Source organism: Hypomesus transpacificus, chromosome 12, assembly GCF_021917145.1.
Source record: "Hypomesus transpacificus isolate Combined female chromosome 12, fHypTra1, whole genome shotgun sequence".
Classification (NCBI taxonomy): Eukaryota; Metazoa; Chordata; class Actinopteri; order Osmeriformes; family Osmeridae; genus Hypomesus; species Hypomesus transpacificus.
This window is the reverse complement of record NC_061071.1, coordinates 8,398,567-8,416,191: the sequence shown is the minus strand read 5'-3', so window position 1 is coordinate 8,416,191 and position 17,625 is coordinate 8,398,567. Positions and strand designations below refer to the sequence as shown.

The 17,625-nt window shown below is 51.2% G+C and overlaps 2 protein-coding genes across 2 annotated transcripts; both read left to right on the top strand.

Annotated features, from left to right (window-relative positions):
• Window positions 1–871: 871 nt before the first annotated feature.
• On the top strand, window positions 872–9,888 carry nhej1 (nonhomologous end-joining factor 1). The gene is made up of 9 exons (XM_047031554.1): window positions 872–934; window positions 1,260–1,386; window positions 1,547–1,761; window positions 1,899–2,147; window positions 2,270–2,408; window positions 2,519–2,577; window positions 8,899–9,097; window positions 9,352–9,455; window positions 9,552–9,888. The coding sequence occupies exons 3-9, from the start codon at window positions 1,576–1,578 to the stop codon at window positions 9,630–9,632; spliced, it is 1,017 nt and encodes a 338-aa protein (XP_046887510.1). The 5' UTR covers window positions 872–934; window positions 1,260–1,386; window positions 1,547–1,575; the 3' UTR covers window positions 9,633–9,888.
• Window positions 9,889–10,929: 1,041 nt separating this feature from the next.
• Window positions 10,930–17,407, top strand: LOC124474522 (indian hedgehog B protein-like). Its single transcript, XM_047030743.1, has 3 exons — window positions 10,930–11,702; window positions 13,990–14,251; window positions 16,184–17,407. The coding sequence occupies exons 1-3, from the start codon at window positions 11,403–11,405 to the stop codon at window positions 16,879–16,881; spliced, it is 1,260 nt and encodes a 419-aa protein (XP_046886699.1). The 5' UTR covers window positions 10,930–11,402; the 3' UTR covers window positions 16,882–17,407.
• Window positions 17,408–17,625: the final 218 nt, after the last annotated feature.

Genomic DNA, 17,625 nt, shown 5'->3' with positions numbered 1-17,625 from the left:
TCACTGCAGAGAGGTCCTCCGGCCGAGAGAGACGGAGGTGGCCCCTCCACTGCTGCTGGGAGCTTGGACTGAGAACCCCTCCACTGATCCCAGCCCCATGGGGAGACCAGACAGGGCTCCCCCAGCTGCCCTGCGGCCCGGCTCCACCCTTCACCAGCTGCTTTCACCCCCCATCACGCTGGTCTCGCCCCCAACCACCCCACCTTCCAACCCCTGGAGCAGCAGCTTCCAGAGCAGCCGTCAACTCCCCCCCCTATCTCTTGGTGCTTCAGCTGACATCAAGACCCGGACCTTGGCGCCCTCTCCCTGGGTAGATGGAACCAACCACCCATCTCTGCAATTGGGGGAGAGCAGCAGTGGTCTTGGCAGCAGCAGGACTGATAGGCTGGGCCCTAGGCTTGGGACATCAAGCACCAGTAATGAGTATCCATCTCTCTTCTCCTGGCTGGGCACCGATAATACGACAGGCCCTGCTAGTTCAAGACCGTGGTCCCTTCGCCCTGAGGCGAATATTCCATCTCCACACAGCAGCTTGGTGTTCTCTCCTCTCGATCCCCTCTCTATCCCACCCGCCAGTCCCTCGAGGCGAGCCACCACCTCCCATGGACGAATCAAAGCTTACAAGGCAGGCAAAGAGAGGCCCAATACTGTTGATTCCCCCCATAGGTCATCCCCTTACCAAAGACCCATTCAAGACAAAGATTACTTTGGGAAAATGTAGACCTAAAAAGTGTTTTTGCCTATTTTTGGATGGCCAAGTTACCTGTGTCACTGACTTTCATTAAAAAAATTGTTGTTAAATAAATAAAATGAAACTAAACAACCTTGAGTTTTTGTCAGTGTTTGTTTTAAATGAAAAGGCGGAACCTTTATAGCATGGGTATTGTGTTGACCAGGAATTATTTTGATGGCGGAAACGCCTCTGTGTAGCTTGGTGAGTTTGTCTTTGAGTGTTATTTCATTGAAAACATGTATTTTAACGTTTTAGATAAAGCTACCACAATATTTTATTCCGCGAAGAAGCAATGCTGCAAATGTACTGGAAGAGCCGTTTGACAGGGAACACTTACAGTTTTCTACACTTTGCAAACAAACGTTAGCGACCTAGCTAATGGTTACTACTTGCTTGTTAATGTTAGTTAACTACACTTAGCTGGCGTCCTCCAAATTGGTATGATTAACCTCTCAAACGTGCACTGTATTACTGTAATGACACTGTCACGAAATACCACGTTTCTCCGAAAACAACCCCATTACAGGTCACAAGAAACCCACAGTAGCTGTCAGTGTGGTCAGCAGGCAGAGGGATGGTGATTACGCGGTGAAGACGGCGTCTGTAACACGGTTTTAACAGATCTGTGTCCAGCCTTCGAGAATTCTTTAGAGGTGAGTGTCCCAGTGCCTGTAGAAGTAACCGTACTGTTACCATGTGTAGGTGTTGGCATACTTTTAGATCGGAAGAAGCCGACCGGCCACATGCATTACGAGAAGTCGTGAAAGTTGTAAAACTCGGTCCTGCTCATAACACGAAACCCTCACCTTCTAGTGTGGCTTGCTGCCTGGTTATTGCTGACTATGGAGAGAGAAGCTAGAGATCGCAGTGATCTCCTCGCATGTCTGTGGACCCCGGTGTACATCAGTGGATCACGTCTCCTGGCCAAGACCTGGTTTGGGGACACCGCCTACCACATTCTGCTGACCGACCTGCACAGTGTGTGGGAGGAGAGCATGGACAGCCTAGATATTCAGGACCGAGCGCAGGTCAACACAAACGACTGTGACAGCACGACACAAATGTGACGTTTTGAAGGTGCTGAAAGCCCAGTGCCATCGACAGCTGTGTGTTTTCTCCTGGTCTCCCCCCCCCCCCCCCCCCCCCCCCCCCCCCCCCCCCCCAGGAGCTGAACCGGCGCCTGCGTGCCCCAGTGCAGGCCTTCTTCTCCCACCTGTGTAAGGTGGCCCTGCCCTGTCTGTCTGGGGAGCAGGGTGCTGGGGAGGAGGAGGAGGGGGAGGACATAAAGAGACCCAAAGGGGCGCACATCTCTCTCACGCGCCAGGCCGTCGACATCAGCATGAAGCTGAAGAGTGAGCTCGCCGGCCTACCCTTCTACTGGGAGTTCCGCTGCACCCCCGCCCCCCTGGCATTGGTACGCTCCGAAACCTCTCCATTTTCCTACTTCTCTCCTTTTTTGTTCGTGCGCGTCTTGGGTACACAGTCGTGGCGGGGGCCGACAGTGACGTGTGGTGTTGTTGGCGCGTGTGCTGCCAGGTGTGCAGTCAGCTGGTGCGCCCCCTGTTGCTGATGAGCAGGCTGCTGCAGAGGCAGGTGGGCCAGCTGGGAGAACTGCTGCTCAGGAAAGACATGGAGATCCAGGATTACAGGGAGAATGGAGCCGTGTTAAGCAGAGGTACACACACACACACACACACCCTATACGCGTTTCCCCTATACACACACAATTCAAATCACATCCTGCTCTAATTGGTGTGTGTGTGTGTGTGTGTGTGGGTTGGCCAGAACGTTTACAGACCCAAGCCTTTGAGGAGCAAAGCTACCGAGAGAACTTCTTCACACAGGTGAGTTCCTGCTGGCCTGCGCTCCCCAAACCAGAACCAGCCAGGAACAAGATTCCCAGGGCCTAGCCTCCACTCCACCGACGTGTGCTTGTGTGACAGTATAGACAGTGTGTGCAGGGAGGGAGAGAGACAGACAGAGAGAGAGAGAGACACAGACACAGAGAGAGAGAGAGAGAGAGAGAGAGAGAGAGACTGAGAGGTCTCCTCTGTCACGCTACGCAGCAGGGGTGTTATGCCTGTTTTTACCCCGGTCACCACTCTGTCCCCAAATGTTAAATGGTTGTGGTTGCTGCGGTAACCACGGTTCTGACCACGTGGTCAAATGCCCAGCCCACAGGAATGCCCTCTGTCACAGAAATAAGAGAGAGAGCGACTGAGGAACTACAGTACCCACGCTTCGATGAGCATGGTGCTAGGGTAACTACTCTTATTGGCTCAAATTACCTCTGTAAGGGGTGTTTGTTCCCTCCTGTGGAGCGGGACATGTAAGCGTTCACCCTCAGTGTGTGTCGAGTCAATGTGTGTTAGGAGTCTTTGTTTACTGTATGATGATGTGGAATTTCTCAGGGATGACTTTTGTTGACCCCCGTCTCTGACCTGTGTCTGTGTTTGGGTATTTGAAAGTGTCCTGAGGAATTTGGAGTTGTGTGCGTGTGTGTGTGTGTGTGGTTGTGCGCTCGTGTGTGTGTGTGTGTGTGTGTGTGTGTCTGCAGCAGTTAGAGGACGTGGTCCACTACCTTAACCGACCACTGCCCCTGAAGCCCTGCCCTGGTTGGGCATTCGTCTGTGGGCCAGCCTATGCCCATATGTCTGCCCACTGTGATGGTGTGAGAAATGCCACTCGTGAGACAGAAGGGCTGGGAGAAAAAGATGGTGGTTTGTAGAAAACTTGTCTGGGATCAAAGAGCTCTCTCTCTCTGTCTCCCCCATCCCCCCTTTCTCCTCACTGTGGCAAATTCCACTCCGGTTCGACAGGGCGCCTCGGACCAAAGTCCAAACTGAAATAAAATGTGTCTGGAAAGAATTTCACCTGGAAGTGTCAAACGAACATCGCGTAGACAGATGGCCAAAATGCACCCTCCCACACAAACTAGGATGAGGGAGAATGCCCATCGTGGGCTGGCTTAAAGGACAGAAGACGGGGTGTAGGGCAGTGTGAGAGCGCAGTATTTATCTGTGCAGGAGCGTGTGTGTCTGTTAATGTTTACCCCTTGAAGGAAACATTCCCCTGTGTGTCATTCGCTCTGTTTAGATTTCTGTTTCCTTGCTACTCATCTTTCCTTGTGAGTCGCCTTTACTGCCCAGAGCTATAAGGAAGACTGAGTCACCGATTGGTCGGCCATGCTACATCATTCTCCACTCACCTCTGCAAACACGGCCCTGCCTTTTGGGAGCTCTGTGGCTCAGTGAAAGATGCCTTTATCTGTGGGTAAATACATCTGAGATGACAGAGCTCGCCATCAAAGCAAAGCACGGGGGTATTTTGGGTGAATTATTTTCCAGAAAAATCAAAGGATTGGAGAAAGGGGAGGGGTTTCCTCGCCCTTTCTGTTTGTCCCACGTCCCTACCCTTCCACGCTCCTCCTATCCCCCCTCACCATCGCCACACTGGTGCCTTTCTTCTTTCTCCCTCGGTCTTCTCCTCCATTCGAGCCTCTTTGCGATGGAGGGATGAGATGGAACTGTGGGGAGAGGGGGAGGAGGTACAGTAGACATGCCGGAAGGAGAGAGAGGGAGAGAAAGGGAGAGAGAGGGACAGAGAGGGAGAGAGAGGACTAGAAAGCGCTGCTCTTCTCCACCCCAGCTTTCCATGGGAGCCCCTTCAGCCACACAACAGCCCCACCCACCACCAGTCAACATTTACCTGGGGTGGTGGCGGATATACAAGTGCCACTGTTACCCAGACACACACAACCGTAGGCAAAGGAATCGAATACAAATTATTCGGGGGAACAATTATTCTGCCGCGTGCGGGAAACACACAATTTCATCCATCCTTTAACATTCCACCAACTGCACCCAGATTTGGGTGTCGGTGTTGTGGGTCAGGACTGGGACCCTGGTCAGGGGAGTGTCTCTGTTTGTGCACAGGGCTCAGGCAGTGACGCATGCCTTTGGTTTTAGAGCTGAGGGTGTGTGTGAGGGTCAGTGTGTCTTCATCGCTCACTCTCTCTCTCTCGCTCTTTGTGAGAGTGTGTTTTCGGGTGCGTTTGTCTAGTCTGTGCAGCAGTGACGCACGCTTTTGGTTTTTCCGGTCCTGAAAGGAGAAGACCAGTGTGAGGGAGTGAAGGAGGCGAGGCTGTTTGCCGGGGCTGCGGGCTGGCAGCGCTGTGGGTTTGGCCGTGCTGGGGGCCCTCTGGGTTGAGGTGGGGTGGGATGTGGAGAGACTGAGGTGGGGGGGGGGGGGGGGGTTCTTCAGGTGCAGGTGGAGGAGAAGCCATCCATCAGAAGCTCTCTGCACCTCCAGGACGGTGTGAAGCCTCTTTCTGCTGCTGCTCCCGCACCGTGCCGCCCCCCACCTCACTCTCTCTCGCTCTCTGTCTGTCTGTCTGTGTCTCTGTATGTGCCGTTCTCTCTCTCTCTCTCTCTCTCTCTCTCTCTCTCTCTCTCACTCTCTCTCTCTCTCTGTCTCTCTCTCCCTCTCTCTGTTTCTTCCCTTGCGTCCCTGCCTCTTTCCTTCCTTCTCTCTTCCTCCGCCTCTCCCTGTAAATCATTTACATCCACCCATAGAAACACGAGTGAGAGGCTCTTATCACACAGCCCTGAGGAATTCACGGCCTGTGTGATAAGTAGGTGGGGTCCAGTAAAGCTCGGACAACTGTCTGGCGTCTGTGACCGTGTCCACGTCTCATTCACCACTGGGCACGGTGGGCACGGTGGCAAGGCATGGGCTCTTTGCCTGAGAGACGGCTCCAGTGTTTGACTTTTATTCGATTTAAAAGCGCCACGTATCGGGAGAATGAACTTCCTGTGTTTTTGAAATAATGCACCAATAATGAGAGAGAACTTTGATTGGAGCAGGCCTGGCCGTGGGTGAAACGACACCCCTAAGTGGTCAGGTGACCTCCCGGCCCAGGTACAGCTGTGGGTGCTGGTGGTATCTGTGTGTGACTAGCCATGGACACTTAAAGATGTTTGACAGGGCTACTGTTGACGGCCCGGTGCTTTCTCAGTGTTTTATTGGCAGCAGGTGATAAAGAGCGAACTGGAGCTTGTCACTGGGGTCATTTTCTGCTGGGCAAAGGCTGCATAACTGCCCCTCCCTTCTGAGGTGAGATGTGTGTGTGTGTGGGGGGGGGAGGCTGCTGCACTAGCCTCAGGCTGAAATGGAGCCCCAGGCTCCAGGCCTCCAGTACTCATCCCTAACTGATAACCATGTCATCCTGGAGGCCCCTTTTTTTAGGGGGGGGGGGGGGGGGGGGGGGGGGGGGGGGGGGCCTGACTGGCCTCCGCCCTCTCGTCCTCCCTCCTGTCCTCTCCTTTCTCTCCTCTGCCGTGGAGTTGCACACAGTTTCCACCGGGCTGTCCCCAGCCCCCGAGCCTGTAATTAGGACCTCTGTGGCCTGGCCCGGCCCGCTCCCTGCGAGCCCTTCAGCTGGGCAGCACCGCCTGGACGGGGCCAGTGTGGTGTCCCGCAAGACATCACAGCCACTCCATCGTACACAGGCAGGCAAGATGGCGGGGCAGGCAGGCAGGCAGGCAGGCAAGGGGATCCAGTACATTTGAACAGAGCACACCGGACTGTCATCCCTCACACAAACAACTTGTTAGGGGGCTGGAGGTTTTGATTAGCCAAGGAAGAGGTGGCAACTTAAGTAGAGATGCGTACATTTTTTTTCTTCCTCCCTCCTCTTTCCTAATGGAGCATGTGGCCTCATCTACGTACTCATCTGTACCTCTGTCACTCCTCGCGGTTACCCATAAACCCATTCTCCCTCGGACAGGAAGTGGCGCGTGCGGGGCAAAGGCGCCGTTTCCTGTGATGCGCCTTCCCCTCCGCAGGAGTAGCGGGTGTTCTCCTCAGGGAGGTGGGGTGAGGTGAGGATGGCCGCTCCCTCCTGCCTCCTCCCCTGGCCTGGCGCTGTGTCCGTGTGTGTGTGTGTGTGTGTGTGTGTGTGTGTGTGTGTACCCAGCTGTGGCTGTCCTAATCCCCCTGCAGAGCACACAGTCCTCCACCCCTCGCTGTCCCAAACCCTGCCCCCCCCCACCCCCCCCTCTGGCTGGCTGTCCTCACGCCTGTCATCCTCACACCTAGAGTCCATCAACACCGTCTGAATATAAATCCAACAACACGTTTGCCCACTGCTGGAGGTTTGTGTGCATCAGTTTAAGGTCTTAGACCCTTTGAAACGTCAGCCTTACTCTGCCACCTCCCTCATATTCACTTGCGTTGATCAGGCCTAGTGGACGTGCGCGCACGGAGCTGGTCTGTGTGAGGGTAGCGGGGTACCGACGACGGTTGTGTCGCCGGGCGTGTGGCTGCGCCAGGCTAGCAGAGCCCAGCTGAGGGGGCCCGACAGCAGCAGAGGATCCCAGTGTGTTGCAGATCAGGTTTGGGAGCCAGCAGGGGGCCAAGGCCCGGGGCCCCTCCAGGAAGTGATGTGTCAGGTTCAGGGAGGGGGGGGGGGGGACAGGGGAAAGGAAGTTGAGGTCAACAAAATGGAAGAAGTCAACATGGGCCGGGCTGTCCGTCGCCCCAGCTACAGAACACTGGCCATAGAGACTTGGTTATCAGGGAAAACACCCACAGCTATAACCAGAGCTGTTTACCGACTAATAATAGGGCAAACGTCAACACGCCATGCCATCTCTCTTGCCCTCTTCCTCTCATCCTCCCCTCCGCCTCCATCTCTCGGTTGCTCTGCGGGTAGAGAGTGGTGCCAGTTTTTATATGGAGATGCCCACCGGCCTGCCAACCCACGGTGGACAGGGTTGAGAGGTGAGCAGGTGAGGGGGGGGTGGATGGACGGGTTTGGCACCCAGGTGAGCTGCCCTGACTGCAGCCACCCCACCCTCCCTCTCTCTTTCTCCCTCTCTCTCTTGGGGCTGGAGGACTTTGGTCTGTTATGAGAGCGTTTCAGTGTTAAAAGGGGCCAAAGGAAAGTTCCAGAAGAATATTAACTGTGACAGGGGTTACTGACCCACGCCAGTCACCTTTCTCTCTTTTTATATGTCAATTGTCGTTCCATTCTCTTTCCACACACAGTGAGGTAGGTGAGGATCGTGCAGTTGATGGCACCGTGATATCTACGACGCTATGCGCTTCTCTCAGATACTCATCTGAGCTATGACTTCAGATTGAAACAAGCGAACTCATAGATATTCTTGGTCGTTGATATGGGTTTGCGCTGAGGCGAAGGATGACATAAAAGTGGAAAAATCCGGCAAAGATCACCAGATGGGAAAATGGAGCAAGTGAAGAGAAGGAGCGTTTACTCGAATGACTTTCAATGCAGCACATTGGTTTCTCTGTGCCCAAAGGAGAACCAAAGCTCACCAGAGCATACATTTATTTTTACGATATTTAAACAAACAAATAACAAAAATAAATCAATGCAAACCTCTAAACCTGACCGAGTATGTTTAGGAGCCCCTCTCTCACTGACAGCAGCGAGAGACCACCAATTTTTCCCGGTCAATATTTGAAGAGCTAATTTGGAGAGTTTGTCCTCTCCGTTTGAAAAAGGATTAGAAAAAGAAAAAAAAACGGCAGCAAAATGAATAGTGTGTTTTGATATGTGCCCATCGTGCATACGCATATGTTGGATCCGTTTGCATAAGTTCTTATCTGTCAGACGTGTGGCTAGGTCGGCGGTTCCAGAAAAACGAAAGAAAATCTATGTGCGCTCATGGTTGTGTGTGCGTTCCTGTGTGTACCTGGATGTGTGTGTGTGTGTGTGTGTGCACATGGATGTGTGTGCGCGTTTCCTGCCTCCTGTGGTGTTATTCTTGTTTGCGTGGCTACCTCTGGCTCGTGGTGCCAGTAACAGGGCTGTGATTCGACTCTTACAGGCCCTCGGTCACACCTCAATCATGCACGGTCAGAAACTCAGACATGTGACCGAGAGATCCAGGCCAGGGCCCGACACTAAGACGTCACGTTTCCCTCAAGCTTGCCTTCCTTTACTTCCCTCTGATATTTCTTTGTGCTTGGGACACTGTCTGTTTTTGACAGCTTCCTGAGTCAGTCTTCTTTAAGACACTCCTGCCCCAAACCCACACCCAGCCGTTAAGGAAGTGAAATATTTGTTGAAGAAGATTGTCTCCCCCCCCTCACTCCCCAAAGGTGTTTATGTGTTCCTCGCCCTCCCCTCCTCCCAGGCTCTTCCCCAGCTGCGGCTCCCCCAGGATGGCTTCGGCTTCGACCCAGACCTCCAGCAGCTCTACGCGGCCGTCACCACACACGGCAACGCCAACGCCCGCAAGAGGAAGCTGTCTGAGCAGAGCGCCCAGGACCGGGGTGACCCCTCCCCTCAGAGCCAGGACCCAGCACCCAGCCCCGGCTTCACCCCACCCCCAGGTCGGATCCCCTCTCCTCGGACCGCTCCCTGCCCCTGTCCTTTTGCGCTGTCTTACTCCATGTTATCAACCATTTCCAGGGACCGGTTAGGCCGTCATCCATTTCCATGGGTGCACACACACGCTATCTCAAACAAACGTCAGCAGGTATCTTCAGGCACAGAAGGTGTCTGATCACTGTGGTCACCCATAGGCTTATCTCCATGGGGATAGAGGTGTTGCCTGCTAAGGTGTGTATCTGTTGCTGTCTTGTAGAGAGAGAGGCTGGGAGCTGTGAACCCAGTCTGGGGGAGCACCCCCCCACCGGCCTGGGGGCCCAAGCTGGAGCCACGGAACCCACCGGACCTACAGCACCACAGGTACAGGGTCAACATGGGTCACGTGCGGTAATACCGGAGGTTTCTAAGGTCGTTGAGTGTGGTTGACCTGTGTCTTTCTCCTCCACTACCTTGCAGACTGGATCTGATGTGTCTGCTAGTTCAGACAGACCCGCCTCCAGACCCAGGAAGAAGAAGGCGGTCGGGCTGTTTAGGTGACCACAGACAGGAAATCCACACTGCTGACATACTATGGTCATGTAGCCTAACTTGGACTAGAGAAATTGGCTATGTCATATACGTTTTTAATTAGCAATCATTTAAAATGAAATCCTGTTTTAACTTGAGTTTGCATTATTTTTAGATATACTTAAGGCATTTATTTCTTTGTTTTTACTGTTTTTAAATGCTTCAGTGTATTATTACCAATAAACAAATAAGGGGTCAAATATGGATCTGGATTAGGTCGATTCTACCTGGTTGTTCTTGTTCTGTTTTTGCATCAACTGTGGATATTGTTAATATAATACATAGTCTATTTTTAATCAGACCTCATCAGGTGAGTAGTGTTATGCGTGTTGAGTAATGATTACTCTAGTCAGTGTAAACGGAAAATCTAGTGGACGCCGGTCGATAGACTAGGTGACTGAGGCTCCAGACGACTGATCACTGCTTCTCGAGGAAGAGTGCGATATTGACTCAAGGTGTCGGAGCGTCTCAAGAATGCTATTGAAGTTGTGTAGCATTGGGTTATTGAAACTCTTAATTCTATTTTTCCGTTTTATTCCTTTTTCTAAAAACTTAAAAATCTCAAACGTAGGCTATAAAAAAAAACGTATCTTAAATGAAATTGCCTATGATTGAGAAACCATAACTTGTTATTGTAACCATTTGCGCTAATTAGGTGTCTGTTACGCTACTAATCCAATAAATATGTGAAAGGGGATATCCGACGACAGTGTGAGCACATTGTCTCAATAGGACTTTAATGGGTTTGGGCAGAGTCGCCGTGATGGGGTCCAGCAGTCGCCTGGTGTTGGATGTCCTGTCTCTGTCAGTGAAACCGGACCTGCCCGACACAATTCACCGCGCTTCTCACCGATCTACTCAATTCTTTGTGCATGATCTCCAATGCAAGGGCCGATAGTGTATGTGTGTGAAAGAGAGGGAGAGTGCGTGCGCGCGCGTGTGTGTGTTCCTGCGGACATGCGTGTTTTCTTCCTCATTGTACCACATTTGAGTTCAAGATAGTCTCAAGGGTCCAAAGGACAGTGTCAGTGTGCGCGAGTCTAGACCGCCGCACACTGATGTTTGTCTAGCCTTTTGGCATACACACAGTGGTGTTGAGGAAAGAGCGGAGCGTGTGGCAATAAAGCGAAGACTCATCCGGGCTGACCCGATGGGAGGAGAGGTAGGCTGGGACAGAGGGCAGGACTGGCAGGGCGCGGTCTCCTCCACGGCATCTCATCTGTCGGATCTCTTCCATTTCCATTTCAGCTGAGAGCCTTGCGCCACAGGGACGCATTGAGAACCGGCCCGAGTGGCAGAAACCGCTGCGGGGACACCCTTTGACCGCTACCCAAAAGCACAGTCTGCGCACTGGGCCTGTCTGTGACCGCTTCTCACAACTATATAGACTGCTTTGAACCTGTTTGCCAAGATAAACTGACTTAGCCTATTTATGCCTCTGCTTCTGCCGGGACTGGGAATAGGAGAGCTACACGGTGAAAGGAGCTGAGAGTCCTACCAGTTTAAGATCTTTTTGGTTTAAAAAGACGCCGGCGTGATAAGACGACTCCAATTACGCACTGTCCTTTTGCGCGCCGGGAATGGCGAGTTTTGGGGACTTAGTGATTCATTCGTAAGGAATCTGTCCTCCTCCCCCTTGACACTAAGAAACTGTAGAAAAGAAGCGACCAGGGGGAGGAGGTGTTTAAATATATTGGTGAAAGTTTGACACCAGCCGGGGTGGCCGCCAACGCGAGTGGAATGCGGCTCCCTTCGCTGGTGACGTGCCTCGTCTGGTGCGCCCTGATTCTCTCGCCGGTCGGTGAGAGCTGCGGACCGGGAAGGGGATATGGCAAGAGGCGGTCCCCAAGAAAACTTGCACCACTTTCCTTGAAGCAGTTCAGCCCTAATGTCGCCGAGAAGACTTTAGGAGCGAGTGGCAGATATGAAGGGAAAATTACCCGGAACTCGGAGCGCTTCAAGGAGCTCGCTCCGAATTACAACCCGGACATCATTTTCAAAGATGAAGAGAAGACAGGTGCTGACCGCATGATGACTCAGGTAAGACTTCCTAGGAGAGATCCAAAGCTCAATGATAACATGTTCTCCGAAGGATCCCCTGCACTTGAGACCTTGGCTTTAAGATCGGGTTGGGTATTAAAGCTAACTCTTGTACTTTGCTCAGCCTTTAAACTCGTGGACCTGCGTTATCGATTGCATGTTATTGACTTGGGTTGCACATGTCTCAATGCAGTGGAGAGCGCTGATTACGGGCAGTGCATATTTGCACAATTCGCTTTACGGTCACGCAATTCAAATACCTATAGTTGTCTAAAATATTGATATGTTGTTTGACTCGGTGTTGCTTTGGTTCGTCAGTGGGGTGGCCCCCGAGTATGTTTGCTACCACATGACATGGACTGTGTGTTGACATGTCAAATAGGGTCAAAATGGCACTGCCTCAATCAATTGCAACTGTTGGGCATGCGTGAAAAGATGGGAATAGTTGACCCTTAGTTGTAGGCAACACCTTGTCAAAAAAAGGTAGTGTTGGCTATGGAAACGTGGTAACGTTTAATTAAAACACCATGCCCTCTGTTTTAGCCTACATCATTTTTAGGGGGGGGGGGGGGGGGAACACCCAATCGTCCTATTTGGTTAGAGCTTGAGTCGCGCATGTACAAATGTTTACCGTTAGTTTCAGACTGACTGGCCAGAGTTAACGGTCGCCTTCTGGACTGTCAGAAATTTTACGACACGGTCATTGATGTGGTTCCGAGTGGAATTTATTTGACTTCAATTCCCTAGGAATAAAGTATTTATATCTGCCTCTTGTGACCACGGGTTTCCTCTCTAAGCACCAGCGTTTATGTCCCACAGACCCACGTGGGAATAAAAGTGCCCACTCCGTCTTTAGCTGTCACCTCGGTCCGCGCTGTCGGTGTTGCGCGCTTAACTTGACCTGCGCACAATTTATGAGCTCCAAGCGCGACCGCTGCCGCCAGCCGCAGGAGACAACCTCCTGTTTGTTTTTTACTATTTTGTGTTATTTTTCTGTTTGTTTTTGCAGCACACATGTGCAAAAATAGTCCACTTCACTTGCATTTAAGCCTTAATTATACACATTTTTTCGCCTCTTATTTTTGATTCAGTGGTGACTTTCCTGCCCGCGAGTGGCACTGGGCCGCTCATACTGACTTGACTGTTCTGTAGCAAAGCCATAGGTGTGCATAGGCGAGTGTTGTCAACTTCGCATCGAATGTTTGTGTAGCTCGTGGTTAGTGCTAAACCGCTCCTACAGAAACCCCGTCGATCTGTACCTTGAAAGGAAAACTAACAAAATTCATCGTCTGATTTATGAACTCCAGATCGTTTCTGTGACCGCAAAGAGAAAAAAAGATGTTAAAATCCACACTACTCTGTGAAAAGGCATCTATGGCGACTCCGCAATGGGCTATTCTTATCCTCGACCTAGAGTTCCAACCTGGAAAACTGTTCATTCATAGAATTATTCATTCAAGAAAGAATTCATTCACGCTCGTCGTTTCACTTAGCATTAATAAAAAGCCATAAACCCAACATAAAAGCCCCAATATTAATCATATAGGTTGATTTACCACAGCAGTGATGCATGGACTCACTGTCACGGGGACTGCTGGACGTATTCTAACTGGTGCAGACTGCTGCACAGGCTCAGAGATGCTTGCCACATAATAAATAGGCTTTGTACTGTCAAACTGATCATGTTTGTCTCTGTAATCTCTCAGTCTCAGTGTCATTCAAGTGTTTGTGTGTGTGTGTGAGAGAGAGAGAGTCACAGAGAGAGAGAGAGAGAGAGAGAGAGAGAGAGAGAGAGAGAGAGAGAGAGAGAGAGAGAAGGGGGCGTCTTAAGGGTCCTCAATGGGTCCTCTCACCCTCTGTTTGCTCACCCTCACCAGACCCCAGTTCAGTCTCCCTTTCACCCCCACCTCCATAACCTCCTCCTCCATCTCTCCATCCCTCCATCCCTCCAACCTTTCTCCAGGCCTTAAGTTAGCCCCATGGCTCCCTCGCTCACCACAGAAAGCAAACATGTGGGTGCTGGTGACTGCCGTGGTGCATTGTGGGGGAGATCCGCGAGTGGGTTTGGGAGACAGGAGACTCTCCCAAACCATTGGTTTAGGGAGTGTGAGCCTGTCTGTGGTCGATGGATGGATGGGGGGGGGGTACTGTCCGTCCGTGCTACAAATGGATGTCTCACATAGAGCCTGATTGTTCCTGCGACGTGTGCTCCAGTCATGTAGGTGCGTTCATCGCTAACCACGCCCCCTCTCTCACGCTCCCCTCCGTCGCCCTCCTCCCTCCACAGCGCTGTAAGGATAAGCTCAACTCGCTGGCCATCTCAGTGATGAACCTGTGGCCCGGCGTGCGCCTGCGGGTCACCGAGGGCTGGGACGAGGACGGCCACCACTCGGAGGAGTCCCTGCACTACGAGGGCCGGGCCGTGGACATCACCACGTCAGACCGCGACCGCAACAAATACGCCATGCTGGCCCGGCTGGCGGTGGAGGCCGGCTTCGACTGGGTCTACTACGAGTCCAAGGCCCACGTGCACTGCAGCGTCAAGTCAGGTGAGATGGGAGGAAGGGAGGGGAGGAGGGGGGGAGGGAGGGAGGTCAAGTCCAAGAGAACGTGGATCTGAAAGAAGTTAGGGAAAGGATCGTTTGAGTGCATGGATGTCCCTTTCTTCATTTTAACCCCCACTAACACAGAAACCTCTCACCTTGGCTTCAGCGGGGCAGTTTGGGTCAGGCGTAGTGTTCTCTCCCAGGAGGGGACCTGACAGTGTCCCTCAGGGGACTCCCACTAAGAGCGGACAGGCCACGCATCTCTAACACCATCCCACTGAAGACCACGCAACTAAAGCAAGTTCCAGCCACCTCATCGCCCTGCACTAAGACGCTCTCCTTCTGGTCACAGCTGGTTTTAGATCTCATCTGGTGCTTTGGCTGTTTCTCCTACACGCTTGTCTTCTTGCCTCTCCTAACGCTCCATCTGGCTTTCACCTTCCCAGTCTGCGCTTGCTTGGCGCTTCACTTTCAAGTGCGTGCGAACCCTTGTGTGGTCACTCACTCTTTCTCATGCCACTCCTAAAATCTCACCCGCCCCAGCCCTGCCCACCTCCCCCTTCTCAGGAAATGACAGAATCATCGTGTTCATACGCAGCACTGCTTCTGTTAGTTCTTTGTTTTCGGCTCTTTCTTACTGTATCATCCTTCGTTTGGCCATTTAGGACACAGTAACCAGTCCAGTGTTAGTTACTTTAAACTAAGCAAGTGTACTTCAGACTTTGAGAGCCCCTTACCCACTTCCTGCCCGTTTTTCCAATTGTTCTCTGAGTGGTAACTGAGATTCTGACTTTCTCTCCCCTTTTCTGCTTCCTCCTTCCTTTCCCCTCTTCTTCTGCTTCTCTCTCCTCCCCACCCAGATCGGGTTGCCAGCTACCAGTCCTTGACTTGATCGGAAGACAGCCCCAAAGGGTCATTTTTTTTATTTTACAACTGAAAAACAAACTGAAAGGCAAAGACATTCACTCAAGGCAACTCGTCATGCCAGCTGTAAAACCAACTGTGTCTTTGGCACTACTGACATTGTTCGATTATCCCTTTCTGTGAACACGATTTGTGCCATTGGCAAGTTTGATACCCAGTAAAGGAGACCAAGAGGAAGAAGCCACTAGGGGGCGCTGTCATACCAGGCCCCTGCTAAATGCAAGACCTAGGGGTGAAAGTCGAGTAATGACTCAATTTACACTACTGAAACAATGGGGCACCTTGAAGTTCAGCCTCACTTTCAAGTCCTCCAGAGCCCAGCACATAGGACCACCTCATAGACCACCTCATTGGACCTAGTCATTGGACCTCCTCATTGGACTTCCTCATTGGACCTCTTCATTGGACCTCCTCATTGGACCTCCAGTGATGGCCGGGAGAAGTAGAGTCCAATGAGCACGGCCCTTCCATAGTAGAGGGAGGGAGGGGGAAGGACAGGTATAGGACCAATCACATGGAACAGAAGCGAGCATTAAGGCACTCCCCTCTAATAAGTCAGTGGGTTAGAGCTATTGTATTACCCCCTTTCCATGATTTCAGTTCTAGACACTGTTGGTTCTTATGTGTGTTCAGAACACAAGGTTACATTTGAGTCCTGAGATGATTAACCTGTACATTTATTCTCTTCCCTCCTTCCTGTTTCCAAGATCACTAATCTTATCACCTGGCCTTGGTTTCCACCTTCCCCAAATATTTGTGTTGGATTAGATAGACTTGAGACTGTCCCAGTAGACCTCTTCAAATGCCACACGTGCACACTTTTACTGATCCTAAAAAAAATACCTTTTATCTTCAAGATTTGTTTTGTTCTTTATTGTACTTTTAGAAGGTAAAATAAGTAAATATTTAGTTTAAGGGAGTAGCCAATCTGCTATTGAGTACCGGACCCCACTTGAAAGTATTGTTCAAACGTTTTCTTTTTTTCCCCTTCCTTTCTTCTTTCACTCTCAGAGCATTCGGTGGCTGCCAAGTCAGGAGGCTGTTTCCCCGGGGGGGCGATGGTGACCTTAGAGGATGGGGGTCAAAGGGCGATGCGGGACCTGCAGCCGAGTGAGCGAGTGCTCGTTTCGTCTGGCAGCGACGGCAGCGGGGATCTGGCATACAGCGAGGTCCTCACCTTCCTGGACCGTGACCCCTTAACCTGGAAGCAGTTCTACATGATCAGGACAGAAGGGGGGGTCGGCCTGTCCCTCACAGCAGCCCATCTTCTGTTTGTCTCAGAAGGAAACTGCACCGAGGGGACAGTGCCCCCTCCTGGTGTTTTGAGGACAATATTTGCCAGCGAAGCTCAACCAGGACAGTGCCTGATAACCGCAGAGACTCAGGAGGGAGAGAGACACAGCGCAGCGCGTCTCTCCCGGATCACCCAGGTCTTAGTCATGGAGGACAGGGGTGCATATGCCCCCCTCACGAGGCAGGGGACCGTGGTGGTGGACGGGGCGGTGGTGTCCTGCTATGCGGTAGTGGATCACCAGACTCTGGCCCACTGGGCCTTCCACCCGCTCCGCTTTTTGCATCGATGGACTGGCACCACCGGTCATCATGGAGATGGACTCCATTGGTATTCTCAGATCCTCTATTGGCTGGGCACCCTGGTACTGGACTCTGAACACTTCCACCCCTGGGGAATGGATGAGTCTGGAAAGTGAAACCTTATGGGGAGGGGAGGAACAGAGAAGCGGTAGGATTGGTTAAATAAGAGAGATGCAAACAGATGAGGACATTTAATTGGCTGGAGTGCCAACAGGGTCTGAACTTCATCAAGGCACACAAGGGAGTCAGTGAGACTGGACAGACTGTCATAGAAGTTTAAACCAAGAGGGGGGGAGGGGGGGAGGGGGAGGGGGGAGGAGCTATGAACATTTCTGAAGGATGACAATAGATGCTCTTTTACATTGCTGACAACAGACTGTTTGCCAGGACACTCACAATCGTCTTGTGAAAAGCTGAATTGTGTTTTGTTATGAATATTCAGCCTTTTGCTTAAAGGAGTGTGATCAAATTGAAATCAAAGTAGTATCATAAAGAAAATCTGTATTTTCTTAAAGATCACCTTGGAGAAAGATTTTGTCATAAAAAAAACTCACACTTCCAGTCAAACAAAATAAGTGTAGGATACAAATTTAACATATTTATATATTTTAGAACAGTGTGTAAATCTTTGTATTATTTGTAAAAGAGAGATATCTAAAATGTTTCAAACTGATGATGATATATTTAAAGATTTATTTTTTAAATTAAATATTACGGAAATGTTCCTGGTTTGGCTGTGAAAATGATTGCATTGCTGCCATCTACCGGTATTTTAGTCAATTTGAAAAGAAGGCAGGATTTTTATACTTAAAATCATAGTTTTCTCTGACAATTACTCGCGTGTTATAAACTTTTAAAAT